General features: G+C 35.9%; 1 protein-coding gene across 6 annotated transcripts in view; it reads left to right on the forward strand.

The window, feature by feature from the left end:
* The window catches only part of PAK2 (p21 (RAC1) activated kinase 2), a 95,594-nt gene that overhangs the window by 32,306 nt on the left and 42,828 nt on the right, over window positions 1–20,460 (forward strand). For all 6 annotated transcript variants that reach the window (XR_002643880.3, XM_022568648.2, XM_089910017.1 and 3 more), the window contains exon 2: window positions 16,715–16,922. Coding sequence is in view for 5 of the 6 variants with exons in the window: in XM_022568648.2 (XP_022424356.1) it covers window positions 16,736–16,922 (187 nt within the window). In the remaining variant the exon portion in view is untranslated. The remainder of the gene's footprint in view (window positions 1–16,714; window positions 16,923–20,460) is intronic.

Consider the following 20,460-nt stretch of genomic DNA (forward strand, 5'->3'; position numbering starts at 1 on the left):
GGCTCCGGACGCGCAGGCTCAGCGGCCGTGGCTCACGGGCCCAGCTGCTCCGCTGCACGTGGGATCTTCCCGGACCGGGGCACGAACCCATGTCCCCTGCATCGGCAGGCGGACTCTCAACCACTGCGCCACCAGGGAAGCCCTGTATGCAGTTTGATACTGCTTAAGAATATTCTTTCTTTAAAAACTTGCTTCTCCTTTTAAAAACCTTTTTTTTTTTTAAATCAGAGAGAGAGGTTTTTGTCTCCCTGTCTTCACCGGATTATTTTATTTCATATCCTCCCATAAGTGGAATGCAGCCTCAGAATTCTTCCTGTCACAGCATACGGATGACATGACAGCCAGCCACTCTGGGTCATTCAGAGTAGCTCTGTGAGGTAAAGCCTGCTTGCCATTTGTGACCTATAGATAGTACCTGGAGTATCATTCCCCCACTTTTTATGTATGGAAACTATCTGTCCTATGTCATTTATCAAGTCACAGTCACGCTCTTTCACAGATCATTTTGAAATGATAGAAATAATTTCTTACCCCTCTGTACTCATGCATTTGTTCAACAGGTATTTATCGATTGCATTGCATTGCATGTGCTGGGTTCTCTTGAACCATGAGTGGGGAAGTGAGGCATGTCACTTGTGGACTGAGACGGTTATGAGCCCATATGCACCCTCAGTCTCTCATTTTGGTGTGGTGTCTTGCTGAGGGAGTGGAACTTTAAGATGGCAGCAGCCTAGATCCGTAAATCACCTTAAGAAGAAGAACAAACTTCCTCAAGCTTAGTGTTCATTAGAAATTTTTGTTGTGTTAAACAATTGAGATTTTGGGATGTGTTTGTTACCAGTGCATAGCCTAGCCCAGGCTAATTACAGGGTTGTTTTTAGTCTTTTGCTGTTATGACAGTGCTATTATGAATATTCTTATAATTTGTACATGTGCAAGAGTTTCTTGGATTTATATCCAGGAGTAAAATTGCTGAGTTGCACAATGTACAGTCAGTCAACTGTATAAGCTAATACCAAGTTGTTTTCTGAAGTAGTTTTACTGGTTTATACTCCTGCTAGCAGTGTATGAGAATTATCTTTGCTCTGCATCCTTGTTTTCAGTCAAGTATCTTAATTTTTGCCAATCTAGCTGTTAGATGGTATCTACAAATGGCCTTAATTTACATTTCCATATGAGACTGGGCTTGTTCTCATGTGTTTATTCACTGTTTGTTGTCTTCTATGAAATGCCTGTTCTTGTCATTTGCTCATTTTTTTACTGGATTGTTTGCCTTTTGCATATTTCTTTGTAGGAATTCTTTATTTATTGTTGATGCAGTTTTTGTCAGTTACTTTTGTTGCAGTTATACCCTGGTTTGTGGCTTGTCTTTTTATTCTATGGTGTACAATGTAGTCATATTTATCAATCTTTTCCTTTAGAGTCATGTGTTGTATAAAGATATTCTTCTGTATACAGATATTCTCGCATATAATCTTCTAAAAGTTAGAATTTTGCCTTTCACATTAAATCTTTAATTCATCTAAAATTTTTTTGGTATGATGCAAGGTAGGAATCTTTCTTCACCTGGATTCCCCAGAAAACAGAGCTTGAGGCTGAAGGCTTACATATCTTTACATTATTAGAAAGTATTTCCCCAGTGTAGGAAAAGGGGAGTGAAGTGGTAGCTAGAATGGCAGTGCAACTGATTGCTCAATCCCAGTGTATTGTCCCCCAGGAAGTTACACTATAAAGTCATTCACAGGATCATCCAACAGGATGAGAAAAATGATCTAAGGAGATGGGATCTATCTGTTTCATCACCATTCGTCATAGGTTCACTCCACAATTAACTCCCCTGCACTACCAGGTTGCATGTGTGTGGGTGCCACACTGTCCCATGGCATTGTGTAGCTCAGAATGAAGAGGGGTGTTGTCATGTTGTGCCTGAATGAAAAAGTTGGCCACACCCAGTATAGAGCTGGTTGTTGGGATAGTAGCTTGAAAAGACAGGTAAAGCGAAATAAAAAGATTGGAAAAGTTGCATAAGTGGCATGGTATAGGATCCATTTTTTTTTTTAATAAAGACTTCATTTCACAGTGAGTATTTCTACATTATTCTTCAGGAATATCTTTGCTATGCTCTTGCTCTTCCGTATAGATTTTAGAATTAACTGTCCAATTTCTCACAAAACTCTCTTGGATCTTTGATTAGGATTGCTTTGAATCTATAGATTAGTTTGAGGAAATGTGGCATTTGTACATTATTGAGTTTTTAAATTAGTGACCATTAGTATCTCACCGTTTATTTAGGTCTTAATGTCTTTCAGTACATTTTTCCTCTCTATAAAGATTCTAGGTCCACAGTTCCCAAACTGTGCCATGGTGTCCTGGAGTACCCCACTGAGCTTAAAGGCACCATGGGATGTTTATTTATTTATTTATTTTTGAACTTTCTTTATTTGGCTGTGTTGGGTCTTCTTGCCATGGGCTTTCTCTAGTTGCAGCGAGTGGGGGCCACTGTTCGTTGCGATGCGCGGTCTTCTCATGGCGGTGGCTTCTCTTGTGGTGCACGGACTCTAGGCATGCAGGCTTCACTAGTTGTGGCATGCGGACTCAATAGTTGTGGCTCATGGGCTCTAGAGTGCAGGCTCAGTAGTTGTGGCGCACGGGCTTAGTTGCTCCGTGGCAAGTGGGATCTTCCTGGGCCAGGGATCGAACCCGTGTCCCCTGCACTGGCAGGTGGATTCTTAACCACTGCGCCACCAGGGAATGGATGGATGTCCATTGGACACAATGTGAACTTCTAGCTCTAGGAAGTCCCACGTTTCAACATTAGATTGTGATACATTTGATAAAGTCTATCTTTGTGAAATGGTTGCTGAGATTAGAAGTATGAAAATCAATATGGAACAGGAAATGAGGGTGTGTGGGGTCCGAGGTTTCAGAGGTTGTGCATGCTTACCTAATGTACCTGAAAGAGAAAGAAAGAAAAGTTTTTTGTTTTTTTTTTAATTCAATTGCTTTTTCCAGTAGTTACTAAGTTTTTAGGATGAGTGAATGATAAATACTAATGAAGTTGTTTGGACCTAACTACTAAATAGTAAATGAAACTGTTAGGAATGTCTTTTGGCTTAGAGGTGCTATGAAATGATTACTGAGAATAGTATGGGCACCATGAACTAAGCAGGTTTGGAAATTTCTGTCCTAGGAACTTCAGACTTTTTAATGGTATTATAAATGGTATCTTCCCCCTCCCGACATTTCATTTTCTGTTTAGTGTGCACAAATGCAGTTGAATTTTGTGTATTCCTCTTTATCCTGCAACTTTGCTAAATTTGTGTTTATCCTAATAATTCATCATAGTTTTGTTTGCATTTTGTAGACAGTCTTATTATTTGCAATTAATGACACTGGTTTCTTCTTGTTTAGCAAAATGCTGCAGGAAAAGGAATAAAGGGTAATAAAAAATTGTTAATTTACAAATGTACAAAACAAGATATGTTCAGAGAAGTCTAACTTTTAACTCAGTCCCTTCCATTTTATTCTTCCCCCCCACAAAGCAACCATAAAAAAAATTATGGTTTATCCTTCCATTAAAAATGTAATAATAACCGTGTGTGTGTGTGTGTTTTTGTGTTGATACACCTTTTTTTCTCCTCTTAGGTAAATGGTAGCATACCAGACATACATTTTTCCCTCATCTTGCATTTTCATCAGTAGTATATCCTGAGATTACTCCATGGCAATGTATCCAGTGGTTTCCTCCTTCATTTTTACAGCTTCATAATACTTTAGTGTGTGATATACCATAGTTAATTCAAGCAGTCCCCTATTTTTGGCCATTTGAGATGCTTCCTGTCTTTTGCTGTTATAGATAATACAACAGTAACAGTCTAGTGTATATGTTTATTTGTATTGTATTTTTGTTGGTGTGTCTTTGGGATAGGTTGCTAGCAATGGGGTGTCTGGGTCTGTACTTTTTTTTTTTTTTTTTTTCCGCTACACAGCTTGCAGGATCTTAGTTCCCCAACCAGGGGGTGAACCCAGGCCACAACAGTGAAGCACAGAATTCTAACCACTGGGCCACCAGGGAAACACCTGCCGCCTGCCATGGGTCTGTTCTTTTTAGACACTATGTTTTACTGCTCTCCTATGAAATTAAAAGTCACAGATTATTTACTTTATCCTCTTTTCAGGGAAAAATCAATATAATGCCTTACTCTACTTCCCTAAATCAATTTTGGGAGGAAAGTTAATATATAATGGAAAAAATAGAACTAACAGGAAAACTTTAATAAAATAATATTTCCATTTGTAAATACTTGATCACAGCAACTTTAAAAGTATGAAGTGATCATAGGCCTGTATCTAATACTCATAGGTTCAGTCACAGTGCAATCTCATGCAGGTGTACTGCTTTGATGATTCAGCAAGCATGAGTGCATTGCTTTCAGTGACATGATATTCCAAATGATGAATAAACTTCTTGGTAAAACTGAGCAAAACAAAGTGTAAGCTCTTCTTGATTTCATAGTGGTTACATACCTGGAAAATTCAGTGTGTGTTAAAACTGTGTAAAAAGTGTCTTTTATGTATAAAATAGAACTGTGCTCTAGGTTCGGGTAATTTTATATATATGTCTTTTTAGTTATAAATCAGAGCATGGTGGAACGTTCAAGAGTTGTGAAGACTTGTTGGCACATTGCAGAATATTGGTATTAGTGACCTCTGCTCACTACTGATAGAACCCCTTTTCATTCCTGTTAGTGTTTATTTGTGATTTCTTTGTTCCTTGGTTAATTTTGCCAGAGGTATCATTAGTTTTGTCTAAGACTCAACTTTTTAGCTTTATTGATCTTCTCTATTGTATGATAGCCTTACATTCAGCAGTTTCTGCTTTTATCTTAAATTATTATTTTTCTTCCTACTTTCTTTGGGTTTATTTTGCTATTTTTGTTTTTTTTTGTTTTGCTTCTTAGGTTGGATGCTTAAGTCATTAATTTTTGGTTCTTTTTTAAAGTAAAAATTCAGAACTGTAGGTGTCATTAAGTGCTTTAATCACATCTTGCAAGGTTGTTTTCTGTGTGCGGTAAAATATACATAACATAAAATTTACCATTCTTTTAGGTGTGTAGTTCATTGGCATTAAGTACACTCACAGTGTTGAGCAACTCCTACCATTATCCATTTCCAACACTTTTTCATCATCCCAAATACAAACTCTACCAATTAAACAATAACTCCCTATTTCACAAACCCCCCACCCCAGGCCCTGGTGACCTCTATTCTACTTTATGTCTCTATTGAATTTGACCACTCTGGATACCTCATATACGTGAAATTATACAGTATTTGTCCTTTTGTCTGGCTTATTTTACTTAATGTTTTCATAGTTCATCCTTGTTAGAGCATGTATCAAATTTCATCTCTTTTTAAAGGGAAATAATACTCTACAGTATATATACACCACATTTTGTTTATCCTAATCCTGCAAATTTTGATACATAGTTTTTCATTCTCATTCAATTCTAAGTATTTTCTCATTTCCATTATGATATCTTTTTTTTTTAACCATAAGTTTTTAAGAGGTGTTTTATATTTACAAACTCATGGAGTTTTTTCCTAGTTACCTTTTTGTTATTGATTTCCAACTTAATTGATTTTGGTTAAAAGTATATAGTGATTCCAATCTTCTGGAAATTTTCTTTCTCTCAAAATGTATTTATTTTAACCATATTCTTGAAAGATAGTTTTGTTAAATCTGCAATTTGTGTTGGCCGCTTTTTCTCTCAATACATTGAGGATATTCCAATGTCTTGTTGCTTTCATTGCTATTATCAAAAAGTAAGCTGACAGTCCACCTGCCACTTCTGTGAGGTTTATCCTTTTTTCTCCTTTGATATTAAGAACTTTATCTTAATTTCACTATGTTTTGTCTTCACTTTGATGTGCATAGATTACATTTTATCCTGCTTTTGATTCATTAGGTTTCTTCAACTTACAGATTTGTGTCCTTCATTGGCCTTAGAAATTTCTCACCCCCAATTTATCTGGTGAGTCCCTCATTCATTCTGTCATCTCCTTCTGGAACTCCAAATAGATGTATCTTAGACCATCTAGCCTACTCATTTTACTTTTCTTTTATATTTTCTATCTCTTTGTCTTTTGTGCTGCATTCTAGGTACTTTCTTCGTATATATCTTCCCGTTCATTAACTCTCTCTTTTACTGAGTCCATGCTGCTCTTTACTTCAAATGTCAATTTTTAATTTTCAGGTATTATGTTTTTTCTTACTGAAAGTTCTGTATGGTTGTTTTTCACATTTGCTTTTTTTTCTGCTTTCATATTTGAGCTTCTTGTACATGTTCTGTGTCAGATTATTTCACATCTGTTTCACCAGTCTGTTTTGGTTAGTTCTCAGTCACAGTGTGTTGTTTGTTTTTCCCTATGAGCTGCTCCTTTTCATTAGAATTTGATCTTTGGGTATATTTTGAGACCTGTGTTGAAGTTGTTTTCTCCCAAGGAGGCTTTATATTTGATTCTGTCATTCACTAGGGAGTGCTACCAACACGGCCACATTCAATTAAACCTGTTTGGGATGTGGGGGGACCTCATGGGTGGCATGAATTCAGACCACAAGCATGCATTTTGTTGTTAGGATTTCTCAGGGATTCCCCATTGCCTGCACTTCTGTTGTTATTACTGGGCTCAAAATGCTTAAGGTTTTCTCATTCCCTTCTGTGCAAAGGGATTTATTCCTGATTTACTCTTATATAGATTATAGCTAGCCTTCTGTGGGAGGGACTCCAATTTTGGCAGACTCTGGGTTTTATCACCTGTCCCCTGTGGCAGCCATCATAGTAGAACTTTAGTCAGAAGTCCCTTGAGAATACCTGGATTAGTAAATTGCTTACTCTCTTGTTCCTGATTTCACTTTGCTTTGCACCATATGGAAACATCCCTTTCCTCTTAACTAGCTTATCCATGCATATTTAAAGATTTGTTACATTATCCAATCCTTTATTTATTTGAGTTTGAAGCAAAGTTTCTTTTTATTTTCCTTTATTCTTTACCAGTGCCCCAGTTGTTTTCTACTTTGCTATTGATAGACTTTGCTACTGATAGGCTTTGCTACTGATAGACCTGATGTTACGGCCATTGCCACCAAATGAAAACACTCCTTTCTTACTGATTTGTGAACTTCCCTTTCATAGTGTGTGTTGTCCATCCACTTAAGGTGATTTGGGATATTTTCATTAATGCTTTTGCTCTCAAAGGCATTTGAGGCTTTTTTGGAGAGACTCAGGGTCAGTGATGTTGGGACTCTTAGAGCTGATTGAGAGATTGTTTGATGTCTTATAGTGTTGTATTACTATATTCATAAGGTACTAAAAAATTAAGGTTTGTTTGGTATTTATATAAAATGTAAGTAAAAAATATAAAGCAAAATTGTGCTTTTAAAATCATGTTTTTCAGTAGTATGTGGTTTGTACTTGGAGTACCATAGATGATCTGAGTGAATTATAATAAATTTAGTAATTTCTCCTAGTTGGACTGACTGGTTCCAGACACCACTCCTTTTTTCATTTCTGTTGTGTATTTAGCTTCCCCTCATCTTCTTCAGTAGACAATTGAGGAATTGTTTGTCTTTGAGTTGTGTCACAATTAAACAATGGTCCCGTTAGAAGAGTACAGTGTGTTTTGGGCATGCTTTTTGTTTCGCCTACTTGTTTTTCACTGAAAAGTAGCAAAAAGTGAAAGGTTTTGGAGAGAGGCATTCCTTATCATTTTGCCCTTTTTTATAAAACATTTTTGTGTAATGGTGGAGCAAAACATTGGTAAATCAGTATTTTATAATGAATTGTTTTTATATTCTTTGTTGTTTCTGCTAAAATATAAGATGTAAAGAACCTTATCACATCTTCACTTGGTGCTTCTTAGCCATTTGACACTGTCAGTAGAAGCAGTAAAGAAAAAAATACACTGCCTTATGGAAAAGTTGAAGACTAAGGCTATGAATTGGCTATTAGGGGAAAAGTATAAATCTTTCCAAAGATATTTTTGTTAATGTAGGGTAGTTTATATGTTGTCTAGTGAAATGCTGTTTGATACAAGAAAGTTGAGGAAAAACAGTATTTCATCTGGGTACAGAGTGTACTACTGTAAGTCAGTACACATTATTGTCTGATACATGGAAGGATTTGTGTTAAAGGAAATAGTAATATGGTATAATAGTAGTAGTAGCAAAAGCAGTAGTAGTATAATCCCTGCTTTTTAAAAAAGTTTTTATTTTATATTGGAGTATAGTTGATTTACAGTGTTGTGTTAATTTCAGGTATATAGCAAAGTGATACAGTTATATGTATACATATATCCATTCTTTTTCAGATTCTTTAACCATATGAGTTATTACAGACTATTGAGTAAAGTTCCCTGTGCTATACATTAGATCTTTGTTCATTATCTATTTTTATATAGTAGTGTGTATATGTTAATCCTAAACTCTTAATTTATCCCTCTTCCTCACCTTTCCCCATTGGTAACCATAAGTTTGTTTTCTATTTCTGTGAGTCTGTTTCTGTTTTGTAAAAAAGTTCATTTGTATTATTTTTTAGATTCAAATATAAGTGATACCATATGATATTTGTCTTTCTCTGTCTGACTTACTTCACTTAGTAATGATAATCTCCAGGTCCACCCATGTTGCTGCAAATGGCATTATTTCATTCCTTTCAATGGCTGAGTAATATTCCATTGTATACATGTACCACATTTTCTTTATTCATCCGTTGATGGACATTTAGGTTGCTTCCCTTTCTTGGCTACAGTAAACAGTGCTGCAATGAACATTGGGGTATATGTATCCTTTTGAACCACGGTTTTCTCCAGATATATGCCCAGGAATGGGATTGCTGGATCATATGGTAGTTCTATTTTTAGTTGTTTAAGGGACCTCCATACTGTTCTCCATACTGGCTGTACCATTTACATTCCCACTAACAGTGTATGAGGGTTCCCTTTTCTCCACACCGTCTCCAGCACTTATTGCTTGTAGGCGTTTTGATCATGGCCATTCTGACTGGTGTGAGGTGATACTTCACTATAATTTTGATTTGCATTTTTCTAATAATTAGCCATGTTGAGCATCTTTTTTTCTTTTTTAATATTTATTTATTTATTTGACTGCATTGGGTCTTATTTGAGGCACATGGGATCTTCGTTGCCACTTGTGGGATCTTTAGTTGAGGCATGTGGGATCTAGTTCCCCAAACTGGGATAGAACCCGGGCCCCCTGCATTGGGAGCTTGGAGTCTTAGCCACTGGACCACCAGGGAAGTCCCTTGAGCATCTTTTCATGTGCCTCTTGATCATCTGTACATCTTCTTTGGAGAACTGTCTATTTAGATCTGCCTTTTTTTTTTTTTCTTTTTCTTTTGGCAGTGCCATGCGGCTTGCAGGATCTTAGTTCCCCAACCAGGGATCAGACCTGTGCCCCCTGCAATGGAAGTGCAGAGTCCTAACCACAGGACTGCCAGGGAATTCCTCTGCCCATTTTTTGATTGGGTTGTTTGTTTTTTTAGATATTGAGCTGCATGGGCTGTTTATACATTTAGGAGATGAAACCCTTGTCAGTTGCGTCATTTGCAAATATTTTCTCCCATCTGTAGGTTGTCTTTGTGTTTTGTTTATGGTTTCCTTTACTGTGCAAAAGCTTTTAAATTTAATTAGGTCCCATTTGTTTATTTTTGCTTTTATTTTCATTACTCTAGGAGGTGGATCCAAAAGATACTACTGCAATTTATGTGAAAGAGTGTTCTGCCTATGTTTTCCTCTAAGAGTTCTATAGTACCTGGTCTTACATTTAGGTCTTAATCCATTTTGAGTGTATTTTTGTGTATTGTGTTTGAGAATGTTCTAATTTCATTCTTTTACATGTAGCTGTCCAGTTTTCCCAGCACCACTTATTGAAGAGACTGTATAATCCCTGCTTTTGAATTGCTTGAAGTCTTGGGCAGGAACACACTTAAAATAATAATTAATGATGCACAGTTGTAATTCATTGCCAAAGAATGGTCTGATATGTTAATATAATTAGAAAAATATGAGATGAAGCGTTGTTAGTAAACTTGGATTCTGGTCTTAGTTCTGTTAATAATTAGATTTGTGTGACTTCAGGCAAACTGCTTACATTTTGGTGAGTCAGATTCTTCACAAATAAAATAAGGAAGATGGACCAAATGAATTCCATTCCAACTTCAATACTCTCTGGATTTATATATTCCTGTGTAACTTGCATTCAGAGGATGTGAGGGGTCTTTTTGAACAGGGACAGACAGGCATGACCTTACATAGGAAATAATTTTTACTGAGCATTTGGTTGGGTAGAGAAAAGGATAAAGAAAATTTAAGAATGGAGAAATGTATACCCAAAGATGATTTAGGCCAGGAGAGTCTTTGGTATATTGGGGAACATGAAGTATAGTATTTATGTGCACTCATGTGAGATCAGATTGATTTGGTAGGAAATGGCCCTAAATGGCAGTACCTGCTGAGGAACGTATAGCCAGGGAGAGTGTTATCATGTGTTATTTTTAGTCAACCAATTTTAACTTCTTTCTCTAAACAAAAGCTGAATGTATAGAGACTCTTTGGGAAGCTAGTTAGGGCTTCTTCTAACCTCTTCCTCTGAATAGCAGCTGAAGACAGATTCATTAGAGAAATCATGAGATGAAGGGATCAAGTCCTCAGCTTAGCTAGTGGCAGAGTCATCAATGTTTTATCAAGGGTCATGCTTTTATTTACTACCATCTAATCACTTATGAGGCATATTACTTAGAATTATTGCCGTAATATTTGTCGTTTTGAGTAATCTCATTAGGGACATCTGTGACCTATAAAATTTAGATTTTGTTTAGACATGTGTTGCCTAATAGGGTACGTCGTGTTAATTGGGATTTCCTTGAGACATAGCTGGTTTAACTTTATAATGTAGATAAAGAAGAAAGTTCTGAAACAAATAACGTATTAGTTCCTCTTTAGTTTTATTGGACTGAATTTGTGCAGAAAACTTTAAAAATTACTGCACAGTATATTAAAATAAAGCAGTAAAGAAAAATTTTTGAATAACCAGAGTATAAGGAAAGGCTGTGTTCTGAAAGTTGCCTTGTTAGTGTTGTTTGCTTTAGAATTTGGTGGTGGTATTTTTCATATAAATGACAGTCTCTCTGGCTGACATCTTTCTGGGTTTTGTTACAAAAAACACTGTAGTAATTATTATGACATATGTATAGATTTTTAACCATTTTCAAGATTTGATTAGGTTTTTGTGCCCCAGCTTGGAAATCTAGCCATTGATTACCTTTTACCTTTTCCTATGTCAAAAATGTGTTCTGTAGAGTATAGGAGGAAATAAATATGGGTCTTCTGCTGCCTAGTAGCACATCAGAAAGAATTGGGACTATGAGGGTGAAGTATGGAGCTGGGGTAAACTCTAAAGCAGCAGTTCTCAAAGAGTGGTCTGTGGTACCCTTGGGGTCTGTGAGTCAAAACCTATTTTTCATAATAATATTAAGGTGTTCTTTGCCTTTTTACACTGTGTTGACATTTGCATTGATGATGCAAAAGCAGTGGTGGGTAAAACTGACTGTACTTTAATACAACTCATTCAAGGCAATAGCTATGTGCTTGTAGTTTTTTTTTAAAAGCCAGTTTCACTTAAGAATGTACTTGAAACAATAAAATTACTAATCTTATTATATCTCTACTTTTGAGTTTACTTTTAAAGTATTTTGTATAGCAAAATGGGAAGTACTCATAAGGTACTTATGAAGTATGAAATGGTTGTCTTGCAGAAAACCACTTATATGATTGAGCTTAAAAAGGCCCCATTTCCTGGAACACCATTTTTATTTGAAAGAACGACTGGCCCACTGAACAACTCTGGTTGTTCAGACTTAGGTATTTGGCAGACATTTTCTCGAAAATGAATGAAGTGACAGAATTTGTTGTTAATTGATAAAATTTCAAGTGAAAATTAGAGTTTTAGAAAACTTGTATTCAGTTTCTTGAGTGTGACAGGTTCCCAATACCTAGACTTTTCTGATGAGATCAGTGGTGATATTAATGAATGTGATTTTATTTTTATTGTATAATGAAGTGTCAGCATTGGAATATCTTAGTAATTGAGTGAGCCAATACTTTCCAGATAATCAATTCATGACATTACAAAATTCATTCATGGGTAAAAGATCCATTCAAAGTGCAAGAGAATTCAATGGCTTTAATGTAACAGAGTACAAAAAATTTATTGCTGTGGTTTCAGAGTCCATAGCTAACCTTATGAAGGTTGAGTTTGGTGTAGTATCAAAGAAGAATATCCACAATTATCTGAAAGCTATTAAAATACTCCCTTTTCCAGCTACATATCTGTGTAAGACCAGATTTTCTTCATATACTTCAACCAAAACCTAACACAATAAATTGAATACAGAAGCAGATATGAGAATCCAACTGTCTTCTACTAAGCCAGACATTTAAAAGATTTGCAGAAAAGTAAACTAATGCCACTCTTGTCACTATATTCTGTTTTGGCAAATTTTATTTTTCATAAAAATGTTATTTATGAATAACATTGTAATGTAAGGGGTTTAATGAAGTAAATACTTTAAGTAGCTCACTTTAATTTCTTATAGTGAATATAGATAGAATGCACATAAACAAAAATTGAGATGCTCAGTAATTTTAAGAGTGTGAAGTGGTCTTGAGGCCAAAATGTTTTGAGAACTGCTGCTTTGAAGAAACAAAGTGGCTTTTAATATGCATGTGTTGAGAACAAATGTTGATAAAGGGCATAACCTAACTTAAATATGTATGTGCTGGTCTTTCCCAGTAGATTATGAACTCTTGGAGAAGAATTAAGTCCTCTTTTCTTTCTCCAACTTCTAGCATAGAATCTTATAAATAATAATATCATGATAGTAATAGTAGCAGCCTTCAGTTATTAACTCATTTAATCTTTATGAGGTAAATTTATTAATTCCTATTTTAAATTGAGATGTAATTCACATAGCTGAAATTTACCATTTTAAAGTGTACAGTTCAGTGGTTTTAATATATTCACAAGGTTGTGCAACTGTTACCAATGTCTAATTCCAGAATATTTTCATTCCCCCAAAGTCACGTCCCATTCCCCTCACTGTCTAGCAACCACTAATCTACTCTCTGTCTCTGTGGATTTGCCTGTTCTAGACATTTCATGAAAGTGGAATCTTATAATTTGTGGTCTTTTTGTGTCAGGCTTTTTTCACTTATGTTTTCAAGGTTTATTTCATGTTGTAGCATGTATCAGTACTTGACTCCTTTTTGTGGCCAAACAGTATTCCATTGTATAGATATGACATATTTTGTCCATCTGTTGATATTTTGGTTGTTTTCCTCTTTCGGCTATCACGAATAATGCTGCTGTGAACATTCATATGCAAATTTTTGTACGGACATGTGTTTTCAACTCTCTTAGGCATATACTGGAAGTGAAGTTGCTAGGTCGTATGGTAGGTTACTCTATATTTAACTTTTTGAGGAATTTATTCCTTTTTTAATAGAGTTCTTTTTTTTTTTTTTTTTTTTGCGGTACGCGGGCTTCTCACTGTTGTGGCCTCTCCCGTTGCGGAGCACAGGCTCCGGACTCACAGGCTCAGCGGCTATGGCTCCCGGGCCCAGCCGCTCCACGGCATGTGGGATCTTTCTGGACTGGGGCACGAACCCGTGTCCCCTGCAGTGGCAGGTGGACTCTCAACCACTGCGCCACCAGGGAAGCCCCTAGAGTTCTTATTTTTGAATAATTTTAGACTTACAGAGAAGTTACAAAGATAGTAGATTTCCTGTATAACTATCACCCATCTTCCCCTAATATTAACATTACATAAACCATAAAATGTATCTCAAAGCAAAGACGCCAACACTAGTACATTATTATTAACTAAATTCTAGATTTTATTTGGATTTCACCTGTTTTTCCACCAATGTCTTCTTTTCAATTCCAGGATACCACATTGTCATGTCTCCTTAGCCTCCTCTGTTCTATAATAATTTCTCAATCCGTCTTTGTTTTTCATGTCCTTGACGGTTTTGAGAAGTGTTGGTCAGGAATTTTGTAGGATGTCCCTCAGTTTGGGTTTATCTGATTTTTTCCCCCCATGACTAGATATGGGTTTGGGGAAGAATACCACAGAGGTGGATTGTGCTCCTCAACACATTACGTCAGGAGATTAATGATGTCATTGTGACTTATCACTAGTGATGTTAACCTTGATCACTTGGTTAATGCCAGATTTTTCCATTGTGGTGTTATTTTCCCCTTTCCATACTCTTTTCTTTGGAAATGAGTCACGAAGTCTAGCCTACAATCAAATGGGGAGGGAAGTTAAGTTCCAACTCCTAGAAGGGAATGTATCTACATATATATTATTTGGAATTCTTTTGTAAGGAAGATTTGTCCCCCCGCCCCATTTTATTTATTCAGTTTTTTTGTATCGATATGAATTATGTATATTTATTTTATACTTTGGATTATATACTACTTTATTAATTTTATTGCTCAAATCATTCCAGTATTGGCTTTTGGGAACTCTTTCCTGTGTCCTTTTGACATGCTCTCATCCTTTATAAGTACTTCCTTATCTTCTGACACTATAAGACACTATAGACTCATCTTGTATTTTCCCTGTCCAGGCCTAGAACCAGCCATTTCTCTAAGAAACTCTGAGGCACAGTTTAGTCCTGAGGTCACACACTTAAGTAAATGATGGAACTAGGATTCCAACCAAAGCAATCTGATTCCACAACCCAGTACTGGACAACATGCAGCTGAAGGTGCATTGCCAATTTCCAGTTATGTTCCATTTATGAGCCAGCCTTAAGGATAGAATTTGTAGTCAGTTTACATTAAATAATTATTGTGCCCTGTTTTATATTGATCTTTTTTTAACCACAGCTATGCTGATTATAATCAAGTTTAAAAATTACATATTAAAAAAAATTACTTATTAATCACAGATAACCACTGTTAATGTTTTGGTGCATTTCCTTCTGTAAATGCATGCAAATGTATTTTGGAATTTTGTTACCCTGATTTTTAAATGGGAGCAATTCACAGTGTAATCAAAATCTAAACGTGTAGTTTCTATATTGTAACTGGTGATTAAGATAAAAGTGAGCTACTCTAGGGTTCATCTGTTTTGCCTTAATGTTTGGTCACATAAAAGCTAAATATCTGTCTTGATTTTATCAATTCATCAAGTAATCCACATGATGTGACCAGCTGGTTTGGAAGAATCATCTGACTGTATGTTGTTCACACCACCTTCTTAGATCCCACCCCCATTTCTTCCTTTGAGCACCAGTAGTTTAATTTCACTTCAGGCAGTCTTTCTCATACACAGTTATAGATCTTTTCTTTCTCTCTTCTCCAGCTCGTTACCTCCAGAAATGTTTATTTTTCCCTTTACCTTCTTTCATTCTTCCTCTTGTAAGCTGAAAAATAACTGTCATATGACATATAAATTATACAGTAGTGCTTTGACATACCTCTATCAAGGGAAACAAAAGCTGTAAGATTTGGCGTGGAATTAGGTATAATTCTTCATCCCTCAGTTTTTTTCAAATTATACCTACTGTTCTTCAGGTACTAGCATTCAGACTAAATAAAAATCTTTTAAATTATTATTAATTTTATCTAAAAACAGTTGCATTCTTTTCATTGTACATATACAAAATTTTGTTCACTTACATGTATTAAATAATGTTACAATCAAATCAGGATCTAATTATCAATCAAAATCTTGTTTAGTGAGGTATTATTTCCTAACATACATACTTTTGTATCAGAGCTCATCTATAAGTTAGGCATCCCCTCTCCTTCACTGCTGATTTTAAATGTGTGTAATCTACTTTGTTTTAAAGACATAAAATAGATGTGTATACATATATGTAAACAAGGTTGACATTTCTGCTGAATTAGCCATGTGGATAAGGAGGGTAACTTGACGGCCTGGACAGGGCATCACGGGATGACAGAACCTTGGGATTTGGCCAAACTCTGGATTTACTTTTGTCAGTGTTCCCAGACTTGAAGGGACTAACATATGTAGTTAGATGGTCAGATTTTTAGAGAAACCAAATATTGTATCAGTGGCACGTTCCTATCCTTTACAAAAGTTTATATTGAGGTTAAGTTGTAATGACGAAGCTAGCAAGTATGGAATCAGTTTGGAGGCTATTGGTTGATATTTTTAGTAGCAAGCATCCTATCTCTGCTCTAGAAGTAGACCTATCAGAGACATATATCCTATTATTGGCTGGTCAGGACATAGTCTTCCTCTTCAAATTATTATTTTTTTAAGACTCTATGTTGTCTGTTCATTGGAACATTTACTCTTAGAACCAGTTGAACAGGTGATATACTCTGATATGTTAGTGTCATCTTGCTTCCCCCAAATTATCATAGTCCTCTTAATGGGATATGACTTTTCAAAGGTTCCCTCAGCTAGCCGTTTACCAACTTTGTTAGGGGAGATTGCCTATATTGCAACTAATTTCATCTCTTAAGTTTTATAGCTTTAAATGGGTAACATTTTCTAATTTGAAGTTGGGGAGGTAATTAATACTGTTTTGTGCCTGTCCATACTATTTTTTACCTTGTTGTTAACTGTATGTTTTTGCCTTTCTGTTTCAGGCCATATCATAATTCTGAATCATGTCTGATAACGGAGAACTGGAAGACAAGCCTCCAGCACCCCCTGTGCGAATGAGCAGTACCATTTTTAGCACTGGAGGCAAAGACCCTTTGTCAGCCAATCACAGTTTAAAACCTTTGCCCTCTGTTCCAGAGGAAAAAAAGCCCAGGAATAAAATCATCTCTATATTCTCAAGCACAGAGAAAGGTAAATAGCTACTGTGATTTCAAGAGTCACAGCTATTATTTTATGTTATTGGTTTTGATATCTTTTTAATTAAAGTATAATAAGCTGATATCTTTTATGGTGAGAACAGTAAACATACAATTGATGGTGGTATATAGGCACTATTAGAAAGGCTAGTTTGGAAGTACCCTGGTGGTCCAGTGGTTAGGACTCTGTGCTTTCACTGCTGAGGGTGCGCATTCAATCCCTGGCGGGAACTAAGATCCCGCAAGCCACGCGGTGCAGCCAAAAAAAGAAAAAAATAGGAAGGCTAGTTTATTTTAAACTGTAATGGAAAAGAATAAAACGAAAGTTGTTGCTCATTCTATTTGTTCCGTCCAGTGAATTTCTGTACTCCCCTCCTTCATTTTCTAAGGCTTGGGCCACAGTTCATGGCTTCCTAACATTAATGAGATTCGTGATATTTGAGAAAGACTTGCCATTAGAAGAATGGAAATATAAAGTCTACAGTCTCCTGTCTGAAATCTCAGGAGCCAACTGTGGCTTGGAATTAAGAGTTTTTCTGACTTTCGAGTAGTAGTAATGCTCTCTTTTTATCATGTATTCTGTAATACCCTCAGATTCATCTGAGGCAACACTCAGTACTCAACACATAAATGGATCTTCCATAAACAAGAGTCTAGTCCAGTGTTACTCATCCTCAGTAAGATAGACATTTGGGGGCCAAATAATGCCTTGTTGCAGGGACCTGTCTTGTGCACTGTAGGATGTTAAGCACCATTTCTAGCTTTTACCTGCTAGATGTTAGTAAGTAGCACCTCCTACCCAGTTGTGACAACTGAAAATGTCTCCAGACATTGCCAGATTCGCCTGTGGGGCAAAATTGCCTCCAGTTAAGAACCACTGGTCTAGTCACACAAAGTAGAATAAAGACTATAAATAGTCTCACGTAAGTTGAATTCACCAAATTTGTTTTGGTGCCAAACCTAAAGAAAGAACTTTTGGTTTTCAGAGCTTTATGGATTTTAGAATTGAATAAGGGATTATGGACTGTAATGGATTTTAGAATAAAAGTTAGGGATTAGTTTGTTTTATTATATTAAGCATGACAGTATGGCTCTGACAGCTAGTAATAGATATAAGTAGAGGTAAAGATATTTTTCCACTTATATATGTCTAAGTTTACATGGAGAGGTAAACCCTAGTGGAAGAAAACAGTGCTTTGTATATAATAATAAATACACATTTAATTTGAGAGTTGAAAATATATAATCAATGAAAATTTGAATGAGGTAATATAGTTAATATTAATAGAGAATCAAGTCTTAGAGAATTTAGATATGCCAGCAGGATATTGAGCAGTTGAAAAACTGTTCATTTTAGTGTATATCTCTTATTTCTAATTTTCCTCTTATTTTTAAGATTTCATATGAGGTTGGAACTGAAAAGCCTCATGAAAATATGTTTTTTAAGTTTATTTAACAGAAGTGGTAGCATGTGTATTTGACATATTTGAGAATGAAAAGTGCATCTACTTAGACTGGATTAAATAAAAGATAAAGGGGGAAATCAGGAAATGAACCAAAAAATACGCGTGGGAAGAAGGCAGAAAAAGTGGATGTGTTGGAGAGCACTAAATTGTAATCTTCCGTAGTTGTAAATCAGTGTATTTAAAGTAAGAAAACCTAAAAATGGCAGTGTAAACACAGTATTTATAATTGCGGAGGTTAGAAAAAAATTTATGGTGGTTAGTGCCAGAAGAAATTGATCAAAGGGTTGATATTACTTGCCTATGGAGAGTAGAATGCAAAACTGGGGTAGGAGAATGCTCAAGATAGGATAACAGCATGTACTTGGGGACAGCCTTGGAAAGGGGAAGAGAAGAGCACTAACTGAAGGAGAAAGTGTGGATAGTCCCGCACTTTGGGTAAATGGTAGGGTGGTGGGGTTTGTGAGCAAATTGAACACACATTTACATAAATGTAGCAGAGCATGCCTATCTCTGTGATCATACTGAGAATCTTCCAGTTTTACCCTCCTTCATTAACTCCCCTTTCTTTTCTTTTCTCCTAGAAATATTAATACTTACCAGTGGTAACTAATTCAAGGCCCCCCGCTAACAAAGGGAGGGTGAGGGTACCTGGGGGTCCTAGGGAAGGCTCTGATTGCCTTCAGGTTTATCAGCTTTTGAGGTCTGTAATTAACAGCCATTAAATTTTTTTTGGTGATTTCTGAAGTCTTTTGTTTTCTTGTGCTTATTATATTCAAGATTTAATAACTTTTTAGTGCTAATCTTAAAACTTTACAAGCTCTTTAAAAAAAAAAAGCTTTGCATTTCTTATCCAATTCCTTTTTTTCTTTCTCTAAAAAATAGAAAATGTCAAACTATACAAAGTGTAACAGTCTAATGAACCTTGTAACCCAGCTTCAACAATTATCATTCTTTCTCCACTTACTTTTTTGGCTAAAATTACATATATTGAAATGCATGAAAATTAACTACGGTTTTGACAAATGGACAGACCTGTGTAAGCCATAATCATTATCCCCCTATCATATTATGCACCACTTCCGTCTCCCTGGAAGACTCTTTCACATTGTGTCCCAAACAGTCTACTCCTCCCCGACCTTTGGGAAACTTCTGTCTGATTTTTCACCTTTGATCAGTTCAGCCTGTTTTAGAACTTTACATAAATAGAATTTTGCTTTAAGTTTTTAGTTTTGTGGTGACATCATCCACAAAAGAGTATAATATACATAATGTATATATTTTAATCAACACCCTTGTACCCACCACCCAACATAGAATTTTACCAGTATGCCCTGAAGTCCCCGTCGGCCACACCCCCATCCTACCCCTCCTCTTCCTCCTTCTCCTCCCCCGACAATATCTACCATCCTGAATTTTGCATTTTTTATTTCTTGCTTTTTATTATAATCTTATGACATAATATCCCCAAATAATATATGGTTTGGGTTTGCCTATTTGGGAACATTTTATAAATGGAATCATACTACAGTATATGCGTATTTTCAGGATGTATATTTTCACTCAACCTCATGTTTTTGAGATTTATGTTGATATATATAGCTGTAGTTCTTTTTTACCGCTAATGTTGATATATGTAGCTGTAGTACATTTTCATTGCTGTACACTAGTACACTGTATAAATAGATGGCAGTTTATTTACCTGGTCTCCTATCTATAGACCTTTGGATTATTTTCATGAACAACGCTGCTATGGGTACTTTTGAACATATCTCTCGGTGGACATGTGGAAATATTTTTCTAGGGCAGTGCTTTTCAGACATCAGGTCGTTTTGATTCTAATTGCTTATTAGAATCTCTTGGGAAGCTTAATTAAATAAATCTGTGTCCAAGCTCCATTGCAGGCCAATTGAATCAGTCTTCAGGAGCTTACCTGGGCATCAGTTTTGGTTTTGCTTTTAATTTTTTTAATACCTCAGGGGATTCTAATGTGCATCTAATATTAAGAACCACTGCAATAGTGAGTTATGAAATCTATATAGTGGGTGACACTAAATGAAATGGAGTATA

This window comes from Delphinapterus leucas, chromosome 4, assembly GCF_059928025.1.
Source record: "Delphinapterus leucas isolate spDelLeu-1000000601 "Yukka" chromosome 4, BTC_Dleu_Yukka2, whole genome shotgun sequence".
NCBI lineage: Eukaryota > Metazoa > Chordata > Mammalia > Artiodactyla > Monodontidae > Delphinapterus > Delphinapterus leucas.